Raw genomic sequence first — 19,119 nt, 5'->3', positions numbered from 1 at the left:
TACGCGTACCCGGCCGGGTACGGGTAGGGTACGGGTATGGCCGGGTACGGGTACGGGTACCCATTTGCGACCCTGGTGCGGCCAGGTACGGGTACCCGTTTGCGACCCTGGTGCGGCCGGGTACGGGTACGGGTAAGGAATCAAAGCCCGTTTGCGACCTCTGACCTCTTGGCGTTTGACGTGGCACGGCTCCCGCTGGGAAAGTGGCGCACGGGCGTGCTCCTCGCTCGTTTTATTTTGGAATCAAAAGTTAAAGATAAGACGAGCAAGTAGTGGGTCCGAGCGCCGCACGCACGCAAACTCACGCGGTGGACACGAGGATGCACAGAGACATGCACGCAGAAATGGACACGTACGCACACACACACAGGTACAGACGTACTCACATGTGTGTGTGCACACATACGTACACACAACAGCCTATATTCGCCACTAAGTGGTGGTGATGTCACCACGGCATTTGTGCCAGGCTAGGTGCACTTTGAGGGCACGTAAAGTGCCAAGGGATAGCTGACAGGTCACAGGATAAACCCAGGTGCCATGGGTTGACTGACCAAGACGATTGACAGATGCACCACCTGTGCTCCCTAATGTGCCAACTTGCTACTTTTTAGCTGCCTGGTGCTCCGCCCATTGCTGTCAGCGTCGCTCCTCTCCCCTCCATTGTTGCTGGAGAGAAACTGCCTCCAACTGCCCAGTAGTTGGAGGCACATTATCCAGCCACTCACAGGGGGTGGCTACTTCTTCCAATATTTGAGATACAACAGCCCCGGTAAGGTCATCCCCACTTTGCTCCATGATGTAATCTGGGCTGAGGGATTTCCCCTCCTCCAAGTCCTCACAGAAATGCTCAGTAAATCTGCAGACCTGTTCTTGGGGGTCACAGATTGGATGGTAATAGGTGTGGCGCTCTAAGTAATTTTTTTATGTAAATAAAGTGATTTGTGATTGCGAGCTACTGAGCATTTTCCATCTCTGCAGCAACCTGCGACCACCACTCATCCTTGCAGCGCAGCAAGGTTCTCTCAACCTCCGAGCGAAGGCTGCGCTAAGCCTCCTCATTCTTCGACGTAGGATGTTGTGTATGGTGGTAATGGACCTGTCGCTTTCTCTCAGCTCGCCGGAATACCTCCTCCGTCAGCTAGGGTCTCTGGGGAGATCTGGACTGCATGCCCAATGAAGCCATTGCCAATAGATGAGCCAGCGTTCTGAACCTCACCCATTTCCCCCCAGCATCTGGAGGAGGGAGGGAGGGAGGGGGGCCATGCCAACACCGATGAAAGCGATGATGAAATTCTCACCTACAACATTCACCAGCTAGCCGAGACCAGGCCATAGATACAGACATGCAAACATTTTTTTTCTATCTACGTGACTTTACCGAAAGAACCATAGAATATTAATTCTTGCAGTCATGAAAGTTTTAAGTAAAAAAAAAACAAAGATAAGATTCCCCGTGTAGCCTTAACAGACTGTTGGGGCAAGTGCTGTTAGCGAGTAGCGCCTGTGAAGGCCGGTACGGCACACGAGGGGGTGGGCATCCAGAACCACGCCCGACCGCCCTTGTCTCCTGAGTGGCGCTATTTAAACATGCACACACATTCATTCAGACACACAAAGACGTGCACGCACACACCTACACAGTCATGCACGCACACAAAGATGCTCACACGGTGAACGTGAGGATGCATGCGTATACATACGCAGGTAAAATACAGACGCCCCTTATAGCCTTTTTAAGATACAGTGGTAGCTCGGTATACGTCGTTAATTCGTTCCAGAAGGTAGGACTTATACCGAAAATGACGTCTACCAAACTAATTTTTCCCATAAGGAATAAAGGAAAAAATCCGTTCCAAAGTCTAAGAGATGATATTTTATATGGCATTATACATTAATGGGGTTGTATGAAATAATTTAGACACTACTTATTACTAAAATGCATACGTAAATTAAAATAAATGCATAAATAAATTGAAATAAATTGAAATAAAAATAAAACGTAACGTTACTTTACCTTGCTGAGAGGAGTTGATAGCCTACGAGGATGGTGGTGAGGAAGGGGGGGAGTCGTGAACGGGGCCTACGCGGTTACGCGGTGACTCATCCCGACCCATACAAGTTCTAGCAAGCGCGTCGTATCCCAAGCAAGACGTCGTATCCCAAGACATTTTTTTCTCGTCAAAACACGACGTATACCAAATTCGACGTATTCCAAAGCGGTCGTATACCGAGGTATGACTGTATTGGGGAAAGTGCTGGTTGCGAGCACCTACGAAGGTCGGCATGGAACTCTCGCTGTTGTTAGTCTCCACCGTGCTGATGATTATATATCACACCTGGTACTTAATTACGACTGAGCTCACCTATGGGAGGCCCAGGACCGGTTTAGATATGTCACTCCGTCTTCCTCCTCCACTTTTCCCACTTCCTCCATGTCATGCCCGTGACCACGCAGGAAGAAGCTGGTGCAGAGGCTGCAGGAGGCGGAGGAGTCTGTGGAGGCCGCCAATGCCAAGTGCTCCTCGCTGGAGAAGACCAAGCAGCGTCTGCAGAGCGAACTCGAGGACATGATGGTGGACGTGGAGCGTGCCAACGCCGCGGCCGCCGCCCTCGACAAGAAGCAGAGGACGTTCGACAAGGCACGGGTCACACGGGGTCACACAGGTCACATGGGGACACACGGGTTACAGAGATCGCTGGGGTCCCACACACAATCCGTGTGTGTATGGCAGAGGTCGCAACCGGGTACCCGATACCCGTACCCTACCCGATACCCGGCTACTCGTACCCGGCCGGGTACGGGTACCCGTTTGCAACCCTGGTGCGGCCGGGTACGGGTACGGGTAGGCCGTGAGTCACTGGTGAGTCACCGTTTGTCACTCATTTCCCAACGTCTTGTCTCTTCTCACAATTCAAGTTCCTAGAATCAACCCACCCGCGCCTGCAACATGGCTTCATCCCAGAGGTCGCAATCGGTTACCCGTATGCAACCCTGGTGCGGCCGGGTACGGGTAAGGAATCAAAACCTGTTTGCGACCTCTGGTGTATGGATGTATGTATGGTATCGGTGTATGTACCAGTGGGGAGTGGTGGCGCAGCAGTTAACGCGCTGCTCTACAAACCCGGGCGACCCGGGTTCGATTTACGCTCACGGTCGATACTAGTGACGATTATCTGAACCGGTCCTGGGCCTTCCATAGGTCGACTCAGCATCAACCGAGTACCTGGCCTGGTGTGTAAACATCGCCACTGGGGAGACAAAGGCGGCCGAGCGTGGCTTTGGCCACCCGCCGCCTGGTGTGCCGTGCCGGCCTTCATAGGTGCTCGCTAGCAGCATGTGCTCTTACAGTGTATTAGGGCTATATGGGGGATCTTTGTCTTTGTGTATGTGTCTAACATGTGTGTGCATGCATTTATGGCCATTCAAGCTTATTTCATTTAAACCATGTATCTATGCACACGGTGCTGAGCTCACCATCCGTTTGTGATCACTAGCAACACCTGCCTCAGCAGCTTGTGTGGCTAAACGGGCGATCTTTGTGTACCTATGTACTAGTCATCTCAGCCAACCCATAAAACCTGGGTCTGTTCAGTGACCTCCTACCAAATGAGTCGCAAACGTTTGATATGGCCTCAAAGTGCAGCCAACCTGACGCAAGTGCTGTGGGGACATTACCGTCATTAAGTGGCAAATGGTGGCATGTATTCTGATATGTACCTAATGTGGGGAGCGATCGCGTAGTGGTTAGCGCATAGCACCATGAACCTGGTGATCTGACTCGTGTGCGCCTCTAACTCCTGTAAAGTAGGGTCAAATGCGTGGAAGAGTTTGGCGAATATACCTTCTAGAAGGCCTATCTAGAGCTTTCTTCAGCAGTGGCCAGAGAAGGTAATTGCAGGGCTGCACCTGTGGCTGCACATTTCCTTTTTTGCCTCTCCACTCTGTGGGAAAGTTTTATCGTCTCCACTGCTGCCCCCATCATTTGCAATTCCCTTTTCCCTTCCCTCAGACATTCTAGATTTGAAGCGTTCGTGACTGCAAGGATTCATATTCTTAGGTTTTTTCGGTAAAGTCACGTAGGAAAATTTTTTTTAATTTTATAAAAGTAAAATAAAATAAAAATCACGACGTTTCGGAGATAACACAAGCTTCCGTATTCTTAGGTTTTTTCGGTAAAGTCACGTAGGAAAAAAATTAAAATTAATAAAAGTAAAATAAAAAAAAAATCACGACGTTTCGGAGGCAACACAAGCTTCCGTCTTCAGGTGGAACCGTCACAGCACGATAGCTGTATCAAGTAAATGAGAGATTTCAAGAGATACCACTCCGTATATATAATGGTTGAGGGGGGGGATGGGCCAGGAACGGCCCACTTTTTATGATTATGGTAAGGTGCGGCTTGAGACTATGGCTAGACTACATAACAAAATGCTGCAAATGAGACCGAGCCTCTGCTTTTATAAATTTAAATTTTTTACCTACGTGACTTTACCGAAACAACCTAAGAATATGATTCCCTCAGACACCCTGACTCTCAACTCCCTGCCCCTCCAGCCCTTTTAAACATCTCGGCGCCGTCATCTTGCGCAGGTCCTGGCCGAGTGGAAGCAGAAATACGAGGAGTCGCAGGCGGAGCTGGAGGGGGCGCAGAAGGAGGCGCGCTCACTCAGCACGGAGCTCTTCAAGCTGAAGAACGCGTACGAGGAGAGCCTCGACCACCTGGAGACCATGAAGAGGGAGAACAAGAACCTGCAGGGTGAGTAGTGAGTGTGTGTGCGTCAGAGAGTGGGGAGTGGTAATGTCGCGGTTAGCGCGCAGTGCTACGAACCCTGAGGTCCATGCCCGCTCGCGGCCAACACCAGTGACAATTATCTGAACCGGTCATGGGCCTCCCCTAGATCGACTCAGCCTCAAATGAGTACCTAATTTGGTAAGCATCGCGACTGGGGAGACAAAGGCGGTCGGGCGTGGTGCTGGCCACCCACCCCCTCACGTACCGTTCTGGCCTCGCTAACAACACTTGCCCCTACAGTCTGTTAAAGGCTATAGGGGGGATCTTTGTCTTTGTGTGAGAGTGGGTGAGTGCGAGTATACAATGACGCACTTGTGAAAAGAGTGGAGGGGTTCCCATACCTGAGCAGTTTGCTCATTGGCAGCTCCGGTTTGGCAGCAGATCAGTCGAACGGCATTATCGTTTCATTGTCTGCGTAACTCTGAGCCACTCGATATAAAAATGCAGATTTTCTTCGCCACGATTATGCCCTCTTATCTCCATGCTTGCAAAATGTAGACCCCTTTACAGGAACACCTGTGCCGGCTTAACAATTTCAGGCTGGCCTTCCCACAATACATCCTGCATTTAACCTTGCTGGATTTTCGTGGAGGTCACTACTCCTTTAAAGACGTGGTCCCATCAATGAGCTCCACCACGTGAGTTGGTTGGGTTATATAAGCCAGAATGCCCAGCCACCGCTTGAGCAAGTAACTTCTGTTTGACCACATAGAAGATAAACAAGCATGGCACAGGCTAGAGAAGACATGGGCTGATGTGGTACAATAAAATTCGGAGCTGAATGAAATTGCTGATGATAGAAGCGGTGTCAAGATTGGCCCCTGTGGAGAGGCTCGTGAAGAAAGCTACCGGGCAGTCTGGGGCAGTCTCCCTCCAGTAATAAAGGAAAATGGATGAGTGACGCTCATAACAACAGAGTTTCAGGTGACTAAAACACAGCAAATTGGCACAATGGAGAGCACAGTCGGTGCATCTTCCATTCATCTCTGTCAGTTAACCAATAACACTAAGGTCTATCACGTGACCTCCTGCCAGTGATAATTTTACACATCACGTGATAGCCTCGAAGTACACCTAGCCTGGCAATGTGGTGAAATCGCTGGTACTTAGTTGCAAATGAGAGCTTTGAATGTTTTTGTGAACGTGTGAAAAAGTGTTGAATGGAAGTAGAAGCGAGCTGCCCTATGAACCCCAATAGCTGGAGTTCAATTCGCGCCTGACTATGACTAACATCTGTGGTGATTATCTGAAATCATGAGGATGGATCATGGCGAATTCAGATTCTGACGAGGTGGGTGTGCATGTGTGTGTGTCTGTGTGGGGAGTGGTAGTGTAGCGGTTAGCGCGCTGCGCTATGAACCTGGCGACCCGGGTCCGATTCCCGCTCACGGCAAACACCAGTGACGATTATCTGAACCGGTCCCGGGCCTCCCCTAGGTCGACTCAGCCTCAAATGAGTACCTGGTGCAGTGTGTAAACATCGCCACTAGGGAGACAAAGGCGGTCGGGCGTGGTGCTGGCCACCCACCCCCTCGTGTACCGTTCCGCCTTCATAGGTGCTCGCTAACAGCACTTGCCCCTACAGTCTGTTAAGGCTAAACAGGGGATCTTTGTCTTTGTGTCTGCGCGCACAGAGGAGATCTCCGATCTGACGGAGCAGATGAGCGAGGGAGCCAAGACGGTGCACGAGCTGGAGAAGCTGCGCAAGCAGCTGGAGCAGGAGAAGGTCGACCTGCAGGCGGCGCTGGAAGAGGCAGAGGTGACGTGGGGCAGGGGACAAACACAAAGAACCTACACGGGCCGTTGGGGAAAGTTCTGTTAGCTAGCGCCCTAGTGAGGCAATGACGGCACACGAGAGGGTGGTGGTGTGGCCAGTGTCACTGCCAGCCACATGTCTTCCCTGCACTGATGTTTTTACACACCGCACGGGGTACCCGTGTAAGGCCGAGTCGACATAGGAGAGACACAGGACAAGTTCTAATATCACTTCCCAATTACGGTAGCATTAATTCTAAATTTGAAGCTTTGGTGACTGCAAGGTAAAGTCACGTAGGTAAAAAATAAAATCAATGAAAACAACTAAATTCAATCACGACGTTTCGGGCGCAGCACAATTGTTGTCCTGATACACTCGGAATATCGTGACAGTCGTGACAGTCAGAGATGTCTTGGCACAGCAGGGCATCTGAGTGCAGGGATATTGTGGCATTCTCATCTGCCAGACCACAAGTTGTGCTTCAGCTGTGGTGGAGAGATACCAGACAAAATTGGGTAGGTTGGAGACTGATGTAGCCAGAAGGGAAACTATCAGTAATATGTATGAGAACGTTAATACTGGTAGGAACCTCCTGGTTACACCAGCCCACAGGGGATAATTGTGTCCGTCCGTCCGTCGTGCAGGGAGGGGCTGGGAGGGGAGGGAGGGGCTGGATGGGGAGGAGAGGGTGGGGAGGGTGGGGAGGGGCTTGGTGGGGAGGGTGGGGCTGGGTGGGGGGTGGGAGGGGTGGGGCTGGGTGTGGTCGAGGGGCTGGTCACCCCGTGGTGCCCTTATAAAACTCAACGTTTAACCTACTCACGCCGGCTTGTGCCCGCCCTCACAGTCGGGCATATTTGCGGAATACACCACGCCGCCGTTGACCCTGGCCATTGACCGAGCAACCCAACGTTCCTACCAGCTCCCTCCGCAGGACTATGTTGCAGACAAGATTACTTGGAAAAGGTTTCAATTTGGTGTTTTAACATCTTAACACCTGTTTGTTTGCCAGAAAGGGTAAAACCTATTATTTGATGTCGCTAATTTTGTGACCGAAACTCTCGCTGTCCCAACGCAGGCCTCCCTGGAGCACGAAGAAAGCAAGATCCTCCGCGCTCAGCTCGAGCTCAGCCAGATGAAGGCCGACATCGAACGCAAGCTCTCCGAGAAAGACGAGGAGCTGGAGCAGTCCAAACGGAACAACCAGCGCGCCGTCGAGACGCTGCAGACCGCCCTGGAGGCCGAGACGCGCTCAAGGAACGAGGCGCTGCGCATCAAGAAGAAGATGGAGGGCGACCTCAACGAGATGGAGATCCAGCTGAGCCACGCCAACCGCTCAGCCTCAGAGGCGCAGAAGCAGCTCAAGATGGTGCAGTCACAGTTCAAGGTGCGTGGACGGTGCAGTACAGACCAGGGGCCAGACTTAGTACAGAACTTACTCTTCAGATGTCTCTGTTCGACAGGCTACGATTCTAGCGTGATCATACATGTTGAAGAGAGCATTTTTAATTGCAAGTCAACGTTTCCGGGAGGAATCGCCCGTCAACATCATCATCGACCATGATCAATCCACTGCTTAAAGAAGGCATCCCAATGCAGTTGTGAATATATGCGTACGCATAGTAATGTTTCCTTTGAAAATAATGCTTAGACCACTGTGTCTGCACTACGAATCGGGCGACCCGGGTTCACGGCCAACACCTGTGACAATTATCTGAACCGGTCATGGGCCTCCCCTAGGTCGACTCAGCCTCAAATGAGTACATGGTGCTCTGTGTAAACATCACCACTGGGGAGACAAAGGCGGCCGGGCGTGGTGTTGACCACCCACCCCCTCATGTGCCGTGCCGGCCTACATAGGTGCTCGCTAACAGCACTTGCCCCAACAGTCTGCTAAAGCTATTTGGGGGATCTTTCTCTTCATATGCCTCTCGGTGACCTGCCCCGACCACTCACCATGTGCTGCCTTCGTTTTCCGTGACGATAGCCTGGCAACAACCACCCTGTACCACCACTGCCATCATGTGGCTCCACCACCACTGTGCGTCCCTCCATGTTCCTTGACCTCTCACCATGTATCACCACCACCACCAACAACAACAACCGCCGTTCGCCACTAAGTGGCGGTGACGTCACCGCAGCGCTTGTGCCAGGCTACGTGCACTTTAAAGTGTACCACCACCATCACCGCTGTAACATAGACAAAGATCCCCTGTATAGCCTTAACAGACTGTAGGGGCAAGTGCTGTTAGCGAGCACCTATAAAGCCCGGAACGGTACACGAGGGGGTGGGTGGCCAGCACCACGCCCGACCGCCTTTGTCTCCCCAGTGGCAATGTTTACACACCGCACCAGGTACTCATTTGAGGCTGAGTCGACCTAGGGGAGGCCCGGGACCGGTTCAAATACTCGTCATTGGTGTTGGCCGTGAGCGGGAACCGAACCCGTGTCGCCGGGTTCATAGCGCAGCGCGCTAACCGCTACACCACCGCTCCCCGCTGTCACACGCGCACTGACACACACACAGGAGGCCCAGCTGCAGCTGGACGACGCCCTGCGGCTGGGAGACGAGTACAAGGAGCAGGCGGCCATGGCGGAGCGGCGTAGCACGCTCATGCTGGCCGAGGTGGAGGAGCTGCGCTCGGCGCTCGAGCAGACGGAGCGTGCGCGCAAGCTCGCCGAGCAGGAGCTCATCGAGGCCAGCGAGCGCGTGCAGCTGCTGCACTCGCAGGTGCGTCCTCATCGGTGCCAGAGTCGTCATTATCACAACCATCGTTGTTGTTGTTGTTGTCATCTTGAGTTGTTCCACGTGAATTCTACGATCCAGGTGTTCAATATTGTAATTGCTCCATCCTGCTCCCTCCTCCCATCGCCATCTTTCTCCCTCCCTCATCGTCATCGCAGCCACCATTGTTGTTGTCGTCACATTTCAAGTTGAAATGTATTTCGTGCGACTAGGTGAGATCTCGAGGTTGCACTGCAGAGAATTGGTTATGGACAAAGTGCAAATGGCTCTGAGCCCTAGTGGAGTTGGGGCTCATAAAGTGACACATTTTGTCTGGTGTCTCCATTCATGTGGAATTTGCAAGCTATGAAATAGCTCTGAATGGTTGTAAAGTCATCTTGTAATATTAGTTTTACATTATCTAATGAATATCCTGGTGTATTTAGAATCATCATCGGTACAAAGTAGAATTAGGTAGATTTTACGCTATATTATTTATATACATTTTCTGAGTGAATTCAGAGGAAAGATTGCCCAATTGCCAAATTTTAGACATTGATTCTACCACCTGATAAATTACCAACCAATATGTTGCTCTTTCACTGAAGCCACAATCGAGTCATGTGGTTTGGAGGATGTGATGATCAACAATGACTTAGTCAGGTCTATGACTGCTAAGCAGATATTCATATTGATAAGGAATCTATTTATTTTGTCGAAGACTGTTTGTGAAAGGGATGGTGCTATGCTTATGTCTAAACCAAGATTGATGTTCGATTGATATTAACGTAACCCTCTAGAACGCCGATCAACTGTTTCTGAACTAGGTTTTCAGATTTGGCTTCATTATATTTGAGCAGTACACGTATTACATAGAATTTTGACATTTAGGGTAGCTTCAGGAGTTTTTGAATTCCTTGCTATGGCCCATGCTTTGTTTCTTTGGTCAGATATTGCATAGTTCAGAAGTGTACCAGGGGTTATTTTTTATCTTTAAGGGGAACATGGACATTTATAATATCTAGAAATTATCTCTTGAAAGCAGACCAGGTGGATTCTATAACATTTGAATTTAGAACTTAATACCAATCAATTAAATTGATGTCATCAATATGTTTCTAAGCGTCTAATATTTTAGAGACATTATTTGTATTATTATTGGTTTTTATTTTATGGACTTTGATTGATCTGACGTAAGCGACTAAGCAATGCTCACTGAGGTTGTTTCCTAAGATTTATACAGCAAATATTTTATCTGGGAAGTAACACATTATTATGTTGGGAGTTAATTGAAACGAATGAATGATGTTGAAAGTATTTAACACGCTTAGGAGAACCAATTCTGAGGCTGGATGATGGTAGCACACTCTGGTTCAAAATCCTTGGGACGAAATACAGATTTTTGGCAGAGAGCAGTTGAATAAGATGTAGGATACCTGATGATGGAGTGAGCCTTATCCTATGACTTTTTCCCCCTCCCACCTCCTTCCCACCTGCTCCCACCTGCTCCTTCGTGCTCCACAGAACACCAGCCTGATCAACCAGAAGAAGAAGCTGGAGGGAGACATGGGGACGCTGCAGAACGAGGTGGAGGAGGCAGTGCAGGAGTGCCGCAACGCCGAGGAAAAGGCAAAGAAGGCCATCACAGACGTGAGAAACCCCATGAGACACGGTCCATCCACCGCTGGATGAGCGAATCCCCACATCATCATTCACCATGATCTACTCAATGGTGGATGAAAGATTCTTCATGCCACTACCATTATCATCGCCATCAGCCATGGTATATCCACCGCTGGATGAGCGAATCCCCACATCATCATTCACTATTATCTACTCAATGGTGGATGAAGGATTCTTCATGCCACTACCATTATCATCGCCATCAGCCATGGTATATCCACCGCTGGATGAGCGAATCCCCACATCATCATTCACTATTATCTACTCAATGGTGGATGAAAGATTATTCATGCCACTACCATTATCATCGCCATCAGCCATGGTATATCCACTGCTGGATGAGCGAATCCCCACATCATCATTCACCATGATCTACTCAATGGTGGATGAAAGATTATTCATGCCACTACCATTATCATCGCCATCAGCCATGGTTCATCCACTGCTGGATGAGGGAATCCCCACCTCATCATTCACCATGATCTACTCAATGGTGGATGAAAGATTATTCATGCCACTACCATTATCATCGTCATCAGCCATGGTCCATCCACTGCTGGATGAGGGAATCCCCACATTGTTGTTAGCCATGATCTACTGAATGGTGGATGAAGGCCTCCTCATGCCACCACCATTATCACCATCGCCATCAGCCGTGGTATATCCACTGCTGGATGAGGGAATCCCGACATGATTGTTAGCCATGCTGTACTCAATGGTGGATGAAGGCCTCTTCATGCCCCCACCATTATAATCATTATCAGCCGTGGTCTATCAACTGCTGGATGAAGGCCTCTTGGTAGCATCACCATTATCATCATCATCTTGAACCATGATCTATCCACTGCAAGCTGAAGGCCTCCGCATGCCACAACCACCAGTGACCCGTCAGTCCGACCTCCTCGGTCGAGAGTCTAACCGAGGTGTCGTGACCTGGCAGGCGGCCATGATGGCCGAGGAGCTGAAGAAGGAGCAGGACACGAGCGCTCACCTGGAGCGCATGAAGAAGAACATGGAGCAGACGGTGAAGGACCTGCAGCACCGGCTGGATGAGGCCGAGCAGATCGCGCTCAAGGGCGGCAAGAAGCAGCTACAGAAGCTGGAGGCCAGGGTACGGAGAAGGGAGTGAGGGTATTGCGAGGGGGGTGAGCATAAAGGGTGAAGCAGTGATCTTACACTCACCCCCCTTCACCCTCACCCCAGCAGATATGCTAACCACTGCATCACGTAAACACAACAGCCGCCATTCACCACAAAGTGAAAGTAGTGCCATAACAGCACTTGTGCTATGCCGGATGCACTTTGAGGCCACGTGAAGTGTTGAAGGTTCACTGGAAAGTCACGGGACATTATGGGTTGATCAACATCACTGGCAGATAACAAAGATCCCCTCGGGTCGCATTTTCAAGCTGTTGAGGCCAATCCTGTTAGTGGGCACTCATGAAGGCCAGCACGACACACAGATGATATATGAAGGCCAGCACGACGCACAGGTGATACGGCCGACACTACACCAGGCTGATACTTTAACTCCATGCTGATGTATACACACTGCACCCGGTAGTCATTTATCATCGAGTAGACCTAGAGGAGGCCCACTGCCGGTTCAAATATTTGTAACTGATGTTGGCTATGGCCCGGGAATGAAACTTGGGCTGCTGGATTTGCAGCAGAGTGCACAAAGCACTCCAACCCATCAGATAGCGCACACACGCCTCCCTGCCCCAGCTCCCACACCACACCACTCACCTCCACCCCTGTGCTCCCCCCGCAGGTGAGAGAGCTGGAGAACGAGCTGGAGGCAGAACAGAGAAAGAACGCCGAGACGGTGAAGGGAGCACGCAAGTACGAGAGGCGTGCGAAGGAGCTCTCCTACCAGGTGATGCACCGCACCCATCCTCACGTGGACACACCTACACGTGTACATACACACATATACACACACATACACACTGACACGTGTACACACACATATACACACTGACACGTGGACACACATGCAACTAGTAGGTGCTGGGCCTGGCACTCATGATCCCTATCGCTTGTGAGAGTGCGTGTGTGAATGCGTGCATGCGTGTGTGGTGTGCTTGTGCACGTGTGTGTGTGTTCATGTGTGTGTTTGTGTGTGCACTGAGGGCAGACCGAGGAGGACAAGAAGAACCTGGTTCGCCTACAGGACCTGGTGGACAAACTTCAGCTGAAGGTCAAGGCCTACAAACGGCAGGCCGAGGAGGCGGTAAGAGTCGCGGTGTCCGCGCAGTGAAGGGAGCTCACGTCGATTTGATTTCATCTTTTTCTGCGTTGATTTTCCCAGTGTTTTTCCAATTAAAGCTAGGACATTATCCCCTTGTTCCCTTCTGTCCTTCCAATGCATCACGGATCAATATACCATCAACATTATTCAACAATTGCAATACTTCTGCCTATAATTACATCACCGCATCTGACCACTTCCCCATCAAACGCGACATCACCGCCACCATCGCACTGCCTAACCACAACACAACCACCGCACCACCTCACCTCACTCTAACTACCAACTCACCACCATACTATCTCACAAACTACCATTACACTGCCTCACACCACACATCACCACATCCTTACTACCCATCACCATCACCTAAACCATCACACCGCATCACTTCTTGACCACCATACTACCGCCACTTTTACAACGATCGCCACTTTTACCACCACACCACCAACACCAAAAAAATCACTACAACTACGACGACACCACCACACCACGTTCCACCACCACCACTTATGCCACCATCGCTCCTACAACCACCACCATGACCACAATCACCCCCCGTCGTGATCACCACCACTCCACTATCTAACATCGCTCCTACCAACACCACTCCAACATCCTCAATCGCTCCAAACACCACCGCTCCATCCCTGCTCCCACTTCCCCGCCGGCAGGAGGAGCAGGCGAACGGGAACCTGTCTCGCTACCGCAAGCTGCAGCACGAGCTGGAGGAGGCGGAGGAGCGTGCCGACATCGCCGAGTCGCAAGCGAACAAACTCCGCGCCAAGACACGCGACGCCGGTGGCAAGGTATAGTGTGGGGGTGTACAAGGGTCTAGATGGGGTTAGAGCAGAGGTCACGACCGGGTACCCGATACCCGTACCCTACCCGATACCCGGCTACCCGTACCCGGCCGGGTACGGGTACGGGTAGCCGTTTGCGACCCTGGTGCGGCTGGGTACGAGTACGGGTAGGCCGTGAGTCACTGGTAACTGTTTGTCACTCATTTCGGGTAGGGTACGGGTACGGGTAGGGAACGGGTACTCGTACCCGGCCGGGTACGGGTACCCATTTGCGACCCTGGTGCGGCCGGGTACGGGTATGGATAAGGAATCAAAATCCGTTTGCGACCTCTGGGTTAGAGCGGTCTGTCTCATAGGGGTTAACTAACTAAAACTTTATTTTATACAGCGCTATTCACAGCACTCTAATCGTAATAAACCCAACTCTTTACAACCCCTTGACAAATAAAACTAAAAACAATTAAAGAAAACTAAATAAAAGGGAAGAAAAAAATGGGGTTTTAAGGAAGTTCACTGCGTGTGAGTTAATACGGAGGTTATGAACCAAAGCACACAAACGCAAAACATGATCAACTGATTTACCCACAGCGTGGAGCTGGGGATCGGGGGAGCGTAGGGACAAGTGGTCTTGCTTGGGAGGGAGGGAGGGGAGCACAATACCAAAAAGATTATGATGGTGTAGGGTCAGGGGTGTTCAGATACAAGGGTTTAAGTTCCCATTTCAAGTTAGTTTGTTCATCTATAGGTGACAACGCAAGAGGACAGTATGAGTCTTATTTGCAAGGTCACCAAAATGTAAAAAAGGAAAAATGAAATACGGCAATGAAGGTAAAGAAAAATCAGAACAGAAACTACTCTCACATCATAAATCAAAAATATTTCACAAAAATTTATCAAATGTTCAATAATAACCAATAATATTTTTTAAACATTCGAATTTCAGGTAGCAATAATAATAAATTCACCTATAGGTTACAAGGTGCTGTATGGGGCTAAACAAACCAATATAAAACATAAAAAAACACAATAAGAACCTAATAAAAGCACACAGTTTATTGCGATAAGATCATCCCACCAAATAAAATAAATGAATATTCCCATATCAAAAAAACATTAAGGAAGTGAAAAGGCTGTTAAGAACAGATGTGTCTTAAGGCAAGATTTGAATAGGACGAAAGACTGCAGACCAAATATTTGGTGGAAATTAATTCCACAACCTAGGGCCCACATCGAAAAAATGTACCCGTAAAAACAAAGTTTTTCACTATAAATCCTTTATATGTGTGGCGGCTAGAGTCCTCTCGTCCTCTGGCTTGAGATGGCTGCCACCTATGGGTCAGATGATTGCCTGCCACCATTAAGCAATTGGTAATTAAATATAATTTATTTTTTCTTAAAAAGTGTCAAATTTTGGAAAAAAAATTTCACGAAAATAAATTGTCACGCACAACGAGTCTGTGTGCAAAATGTCAGCTCGATTGGATCACGGGAAGTGGGTTAAAAAACGACCCAAAGATTTGCACGGTCGTAAGCGCGCAAGCAAGTGTAGTAAGTATTCAGGAGGCTTGACGACGGGATCGGAGGCACACTTATTTATTAACACCAACTTGTGTACAGTAGCGGGTACACACAGTACTTAAGGGGTTAACGTCCCCTTTACTCAACTAACAGGGAGACACAACATCTAACCCCGCTAACCTAAGCCCAAGTCCTCCACTACGGAGCTAAGGGAGGCTACCTATCCCAGCCCTGGTCAAGCTGGGATCCCGGCACCCTGAGTATGGGCTCTCGGGGCCACACCACTGGCTTGCCCTGGTCGGCCCTGACAAGGACAGCGAGCCAGGGGAGCTCCGGGGCCTATGCTAGCTGGTCTTCAGTCTTCGCTGGTTAAAGCTGATACTCCGACCTCGAGCCCTCCGGCTCACCACCTTTTATTGTACTCGGCCCCCGGGAGGGGCCCGTGGGGGATGCAGGTGCGGACGTCGGTGTGAGCACCTCCTCTGTGTACGGCCCTAACCACGCCCCTTGTGTTTGTTAGCCATCCGCGCCCATACACAATTACACCTCTACACAAGCAAGCAAGTTAACTTAATATAAAGGATTTAAAAAGACCCAGTCGCTATTGGAGGTTCAACCTCGGCACGCATGGCAGGCTGGAATCAGACGACCGGAGGACTCTTGCTGGAACGTAGCGATGGAGAAGATCGCAAATATACGAGGGAGCGGCATCGCACGAGGGCATTGTTGGCGAGGAAGAGGATTTTGAGCTCCACCCGAAACGCGACTGGCAGCCAGCGTGACAAGCGTGGGGGTAGTGTGCTCAGTAACAGGAACTCTGGCGGCCACATTCTGCACGTACAGGAGCCAATTAAACAGCTTCATTGGGTTGCCATAAATCAGTGCACTACAAAAGTCGATGCAAGAGAAGACAAAGGCACGAACATGCTTCAGAAATGTAGCCAGCAACCTGGCTACATTTCTGCGATGAAAGAATTAATCTTTTGTAACCACGTTGTGCGCTTAAAAAGTTAGTGAGGGATCCAGGACAACGCCAAGACTGCGACTGCCTGAGCAGCACCAATAATGTGTCCATCGATCATCACGCAGACACAACCAGCCTTGGACAGCTGGTGTGAGGATCCAAAAAGCAGCACCTCAGTCTTGTCACCATTTAGCTGGAGGCAATTAGATTTCATCCAAGCCTTGATGGTCATGACGAGAGGGAGGCGCAGAGGGAAGATGTGGCATGAATGTAAATTTGAGTATCGTCAGCATCACAGTGGAAACTAAGACTGAGGTGGCATGAAACTATGCATCGCGCGCTTTCAGATGCGTTTCTGTAGCCGTCTGGAACGCTCTTCCTTCTGATGTTAGGAAGCCACTGGAGTTATGCACTTTGAAATCCAAATTGAAAACTAATTTCTTTAAAACTGCTTTGTGTTTAGTCTGTTGTCCTTCCCCCACATCTCCGATTAACACGGTTGGCTACGTACGGTGCGAAAGAAGTTCAACATACATACAGACATGTATATACAGAACAAAAATGGGTTGGGGACGGAACCCTGAGGGACACCACAAAAATAGAACATGTGTCAGAATTTCGCTCTCCAAGGCTGACAAAATGTATTTCTATCAGAAAGGCGAACCAGTTCAGGACAGAGCCAGAGACCCCCATCTATCCTTTCAGTCACTCGAGAAAAATGGAATGATCATAGTGTCCGAAGGCAGCACTTAGGTCTAAAAGGACAAGATGCTAGACAAACCTTCATCAGAATTTAACCTACAGGTCAGCGGCGGGGTGCCAGGATGTCGGGGCAAAGGCTCAAAAGGGCAGCGTGGGTGATGTCGTGGTGCATCAGGGCGCCGCAGTCAGAAGCTCCACCAGAAGCCAGGATTGGCGAAGAGCCTCAGCCAAGGCAAATCGCGTGAGGCACAGCAAGCCGGCCATGAACCAAGCCAGGCTGGCATCGCAGCAAAGCGGTCAGATGACCCAGATGCTGGGATCAGCCGGGACCAGGCCGAAAAGAGCCAACCTGTGACTAGAGGAGCCAACCTCCAACCGGAATGGGCAATGGACCGCGAAGGCCAGCGCTGGCGACTGGAAGGCAGACGGGGGGGCCCTCGATGCAAGGGAACAGCAGCAGCAGCAGGCAGGCGCGGTGGCCAAGCAGTGGCGAGGAGATGACCCAGGCACGAGCCAAGGCTAACCAGGAGCAGGCCGAGACAGGCCAAGAGCGACAGGCCACAAAGACCAGCAGTGAGGACATGACGGCGAGTGGAAGGTCGCGGGAGAGCTGAGCTCTGGGGCGGTAGCAAGCCCCAGTTGTAGACTTGTGCTGTGAGGGCGCTAGGAGTGGGCAGTACGGAGGGCCAAGATGAGCCAAGCCGCAGCTAGGAGAGACGGGCCAAGAAGGACAGCATGGCGGTGACTGAGAGACCGCTATAGGGGGCCACTCAATGCAGGAGGTTGGGTGATCTCCGGAGTGCTCGCAGGCCCCAGCAGGCCCAGCAGCATACGAGCAAAAAAGAAAGATGAACAAAATAACAAAAACAACACCAAGAACTGAAAAAAATAAAAGAAAAAGAAAGGAATGTTTAAACTTCTAAAATACAAATGGAATGCCAGCAAGAGCGGCAACAGACGCCTCCTGCATCCCCCATGGCATCCAGGAGGCGAAGTGATTTGGTCAGAAACTAAGTGAAAACCGATTAAAAGCTTTCGTGACTGCAGGGATTCATCTTCTTGGTTCTTTCGGTAAAGTCACGTGACTTTACCGAAAGAACCAAGAAGATAAGTGAAAACCATTGGAGCTTTGTTTCCCCCTCAGTACAGTGTAATTAAGACTTGTGGAGCTTCTATGACTTTGGGGGGTTTGGTACTAAATAAGACATTTGGATAGGTAAAGGACTCTATTGTGTGTGTATGCATTAAGGATGATCTTGGCCCAACGAATCTCCTTTTGAATTGAAAGAGGGTTGGAGTAAAGATCACAGTGATGCGTGGAATAGTTTGTAAAACAAAGTGTGAGACAGAATGAAAATTTGTATTCATCGAATCCAAGATAGTTTTCGATGTTTATTTATATATTTATGGTTGTGAAACCATACGGTATATTGCCTGTCCTGTGCATTCAACGTTTTGACCAGTGTATTGATGTCTGTATATAACCGCATGCCCGTCTTTGTTTTTTGTGTCCGTGTGCTCTGCAGAAGGAAGAGTAAAGTGCGGAACGTGTGTAACATGCGTAACCTTGAATGTATACAACCTTTTTATTGGACATACAATATGATTCAATAAAGAGCATTCTCCAAGCGCAGAACATCTCGTGTCTGTATTTTCACCCGTATATGTATTCCGTGGATGGCACACTATACAAACAATTCTGCACACGCGCACATACACTAATACAGAGAAAGACCCCCTGTGTAGCCTACATAGACTTGGGGGGCAAGGGCTGTTCGTGCGTGCCTATGAAGGCTGGCACAGCACACTACGGGGGTACTCATTTTAAGCCGAGGTGACCTAGGGTAGGCCCAGGAAGGATTCATATATCCTAGATTTGAAGCTTTCGTGACTGCAAGGATTCATATTCTTAGGTTTT

General features: G+C 49.9%; 1 protein-coding gene across 1 annotated transcript in view; it reads left to right on the top strand.

The window, feature by feature from the left end:
• The window catches only part of LOC144736915 (myosin-7-like), a 41,482-nt gene extending 22,653 nt beyond the window's left edge, over positions 1-18,829 (top strand). Inside the window, exons 30-40 of the mRNA XM_078619600.1 lie at positions 2,459-2,642; positions 4,595-4,760; positions 6,431-6,555; positions 7,628-7,936; positions 9,077-9,280; positions 10,799-10,924; positions 11,898-12,068; positions 12,732-12,836; positions 13,098-13,193; positions 13,889-14,023; positions 18,728-18,829. Coding sequence (XP_078475726.1) covers positions 2,459-2,642; positions 4,595-4,760; positions 6,431-6,555; positions 7,628-7,936; positions 9,077-9,280; positions 10,799-10,924; positions 11,898-12,068; positions 12,732-12,836; positions 13,098-13,193; positions 13,889-14,023; positions 18,728-18,739 — 1,633 coding nt within the window. The 3' untranslated portion in view covers positions 18,740-18,829. The remainder of the gene's footprint in view (positions 1-2,458; positions 2,643-4,594; positions 4,761-6,430; positions 6,556-7,627; positions 7,937-9,076; positions 9,281-10,798; positions 10,925-11,897; positions 12,069-12,731; positions 12,837-13,097; positions 13,194-13,888; positions 14,024-18,727) is intronic.
• Positions 18,830-19,119: the final 290 nt, after the last annotated feature.

The sequence above is a fragment of the Lampetra planeri genome, chromosome 63 (genome assembly GCF_965212315.1).
Source record: "Lampetra planeri chromosome 63, kcLamPlan1.2.h2, whole genome shotgun sequence".
Taxonomy (NCBI): domain Eukaryota; kingdom Metazoa; phylum Chordata; class Hyperoartia; order Petromyzontiformes; family Petromyzontidae; genus Lampetra; species Lampetra planeri.
This window is presented reverse-complemented; position numbering and strand designations above follow the sequence as displayed.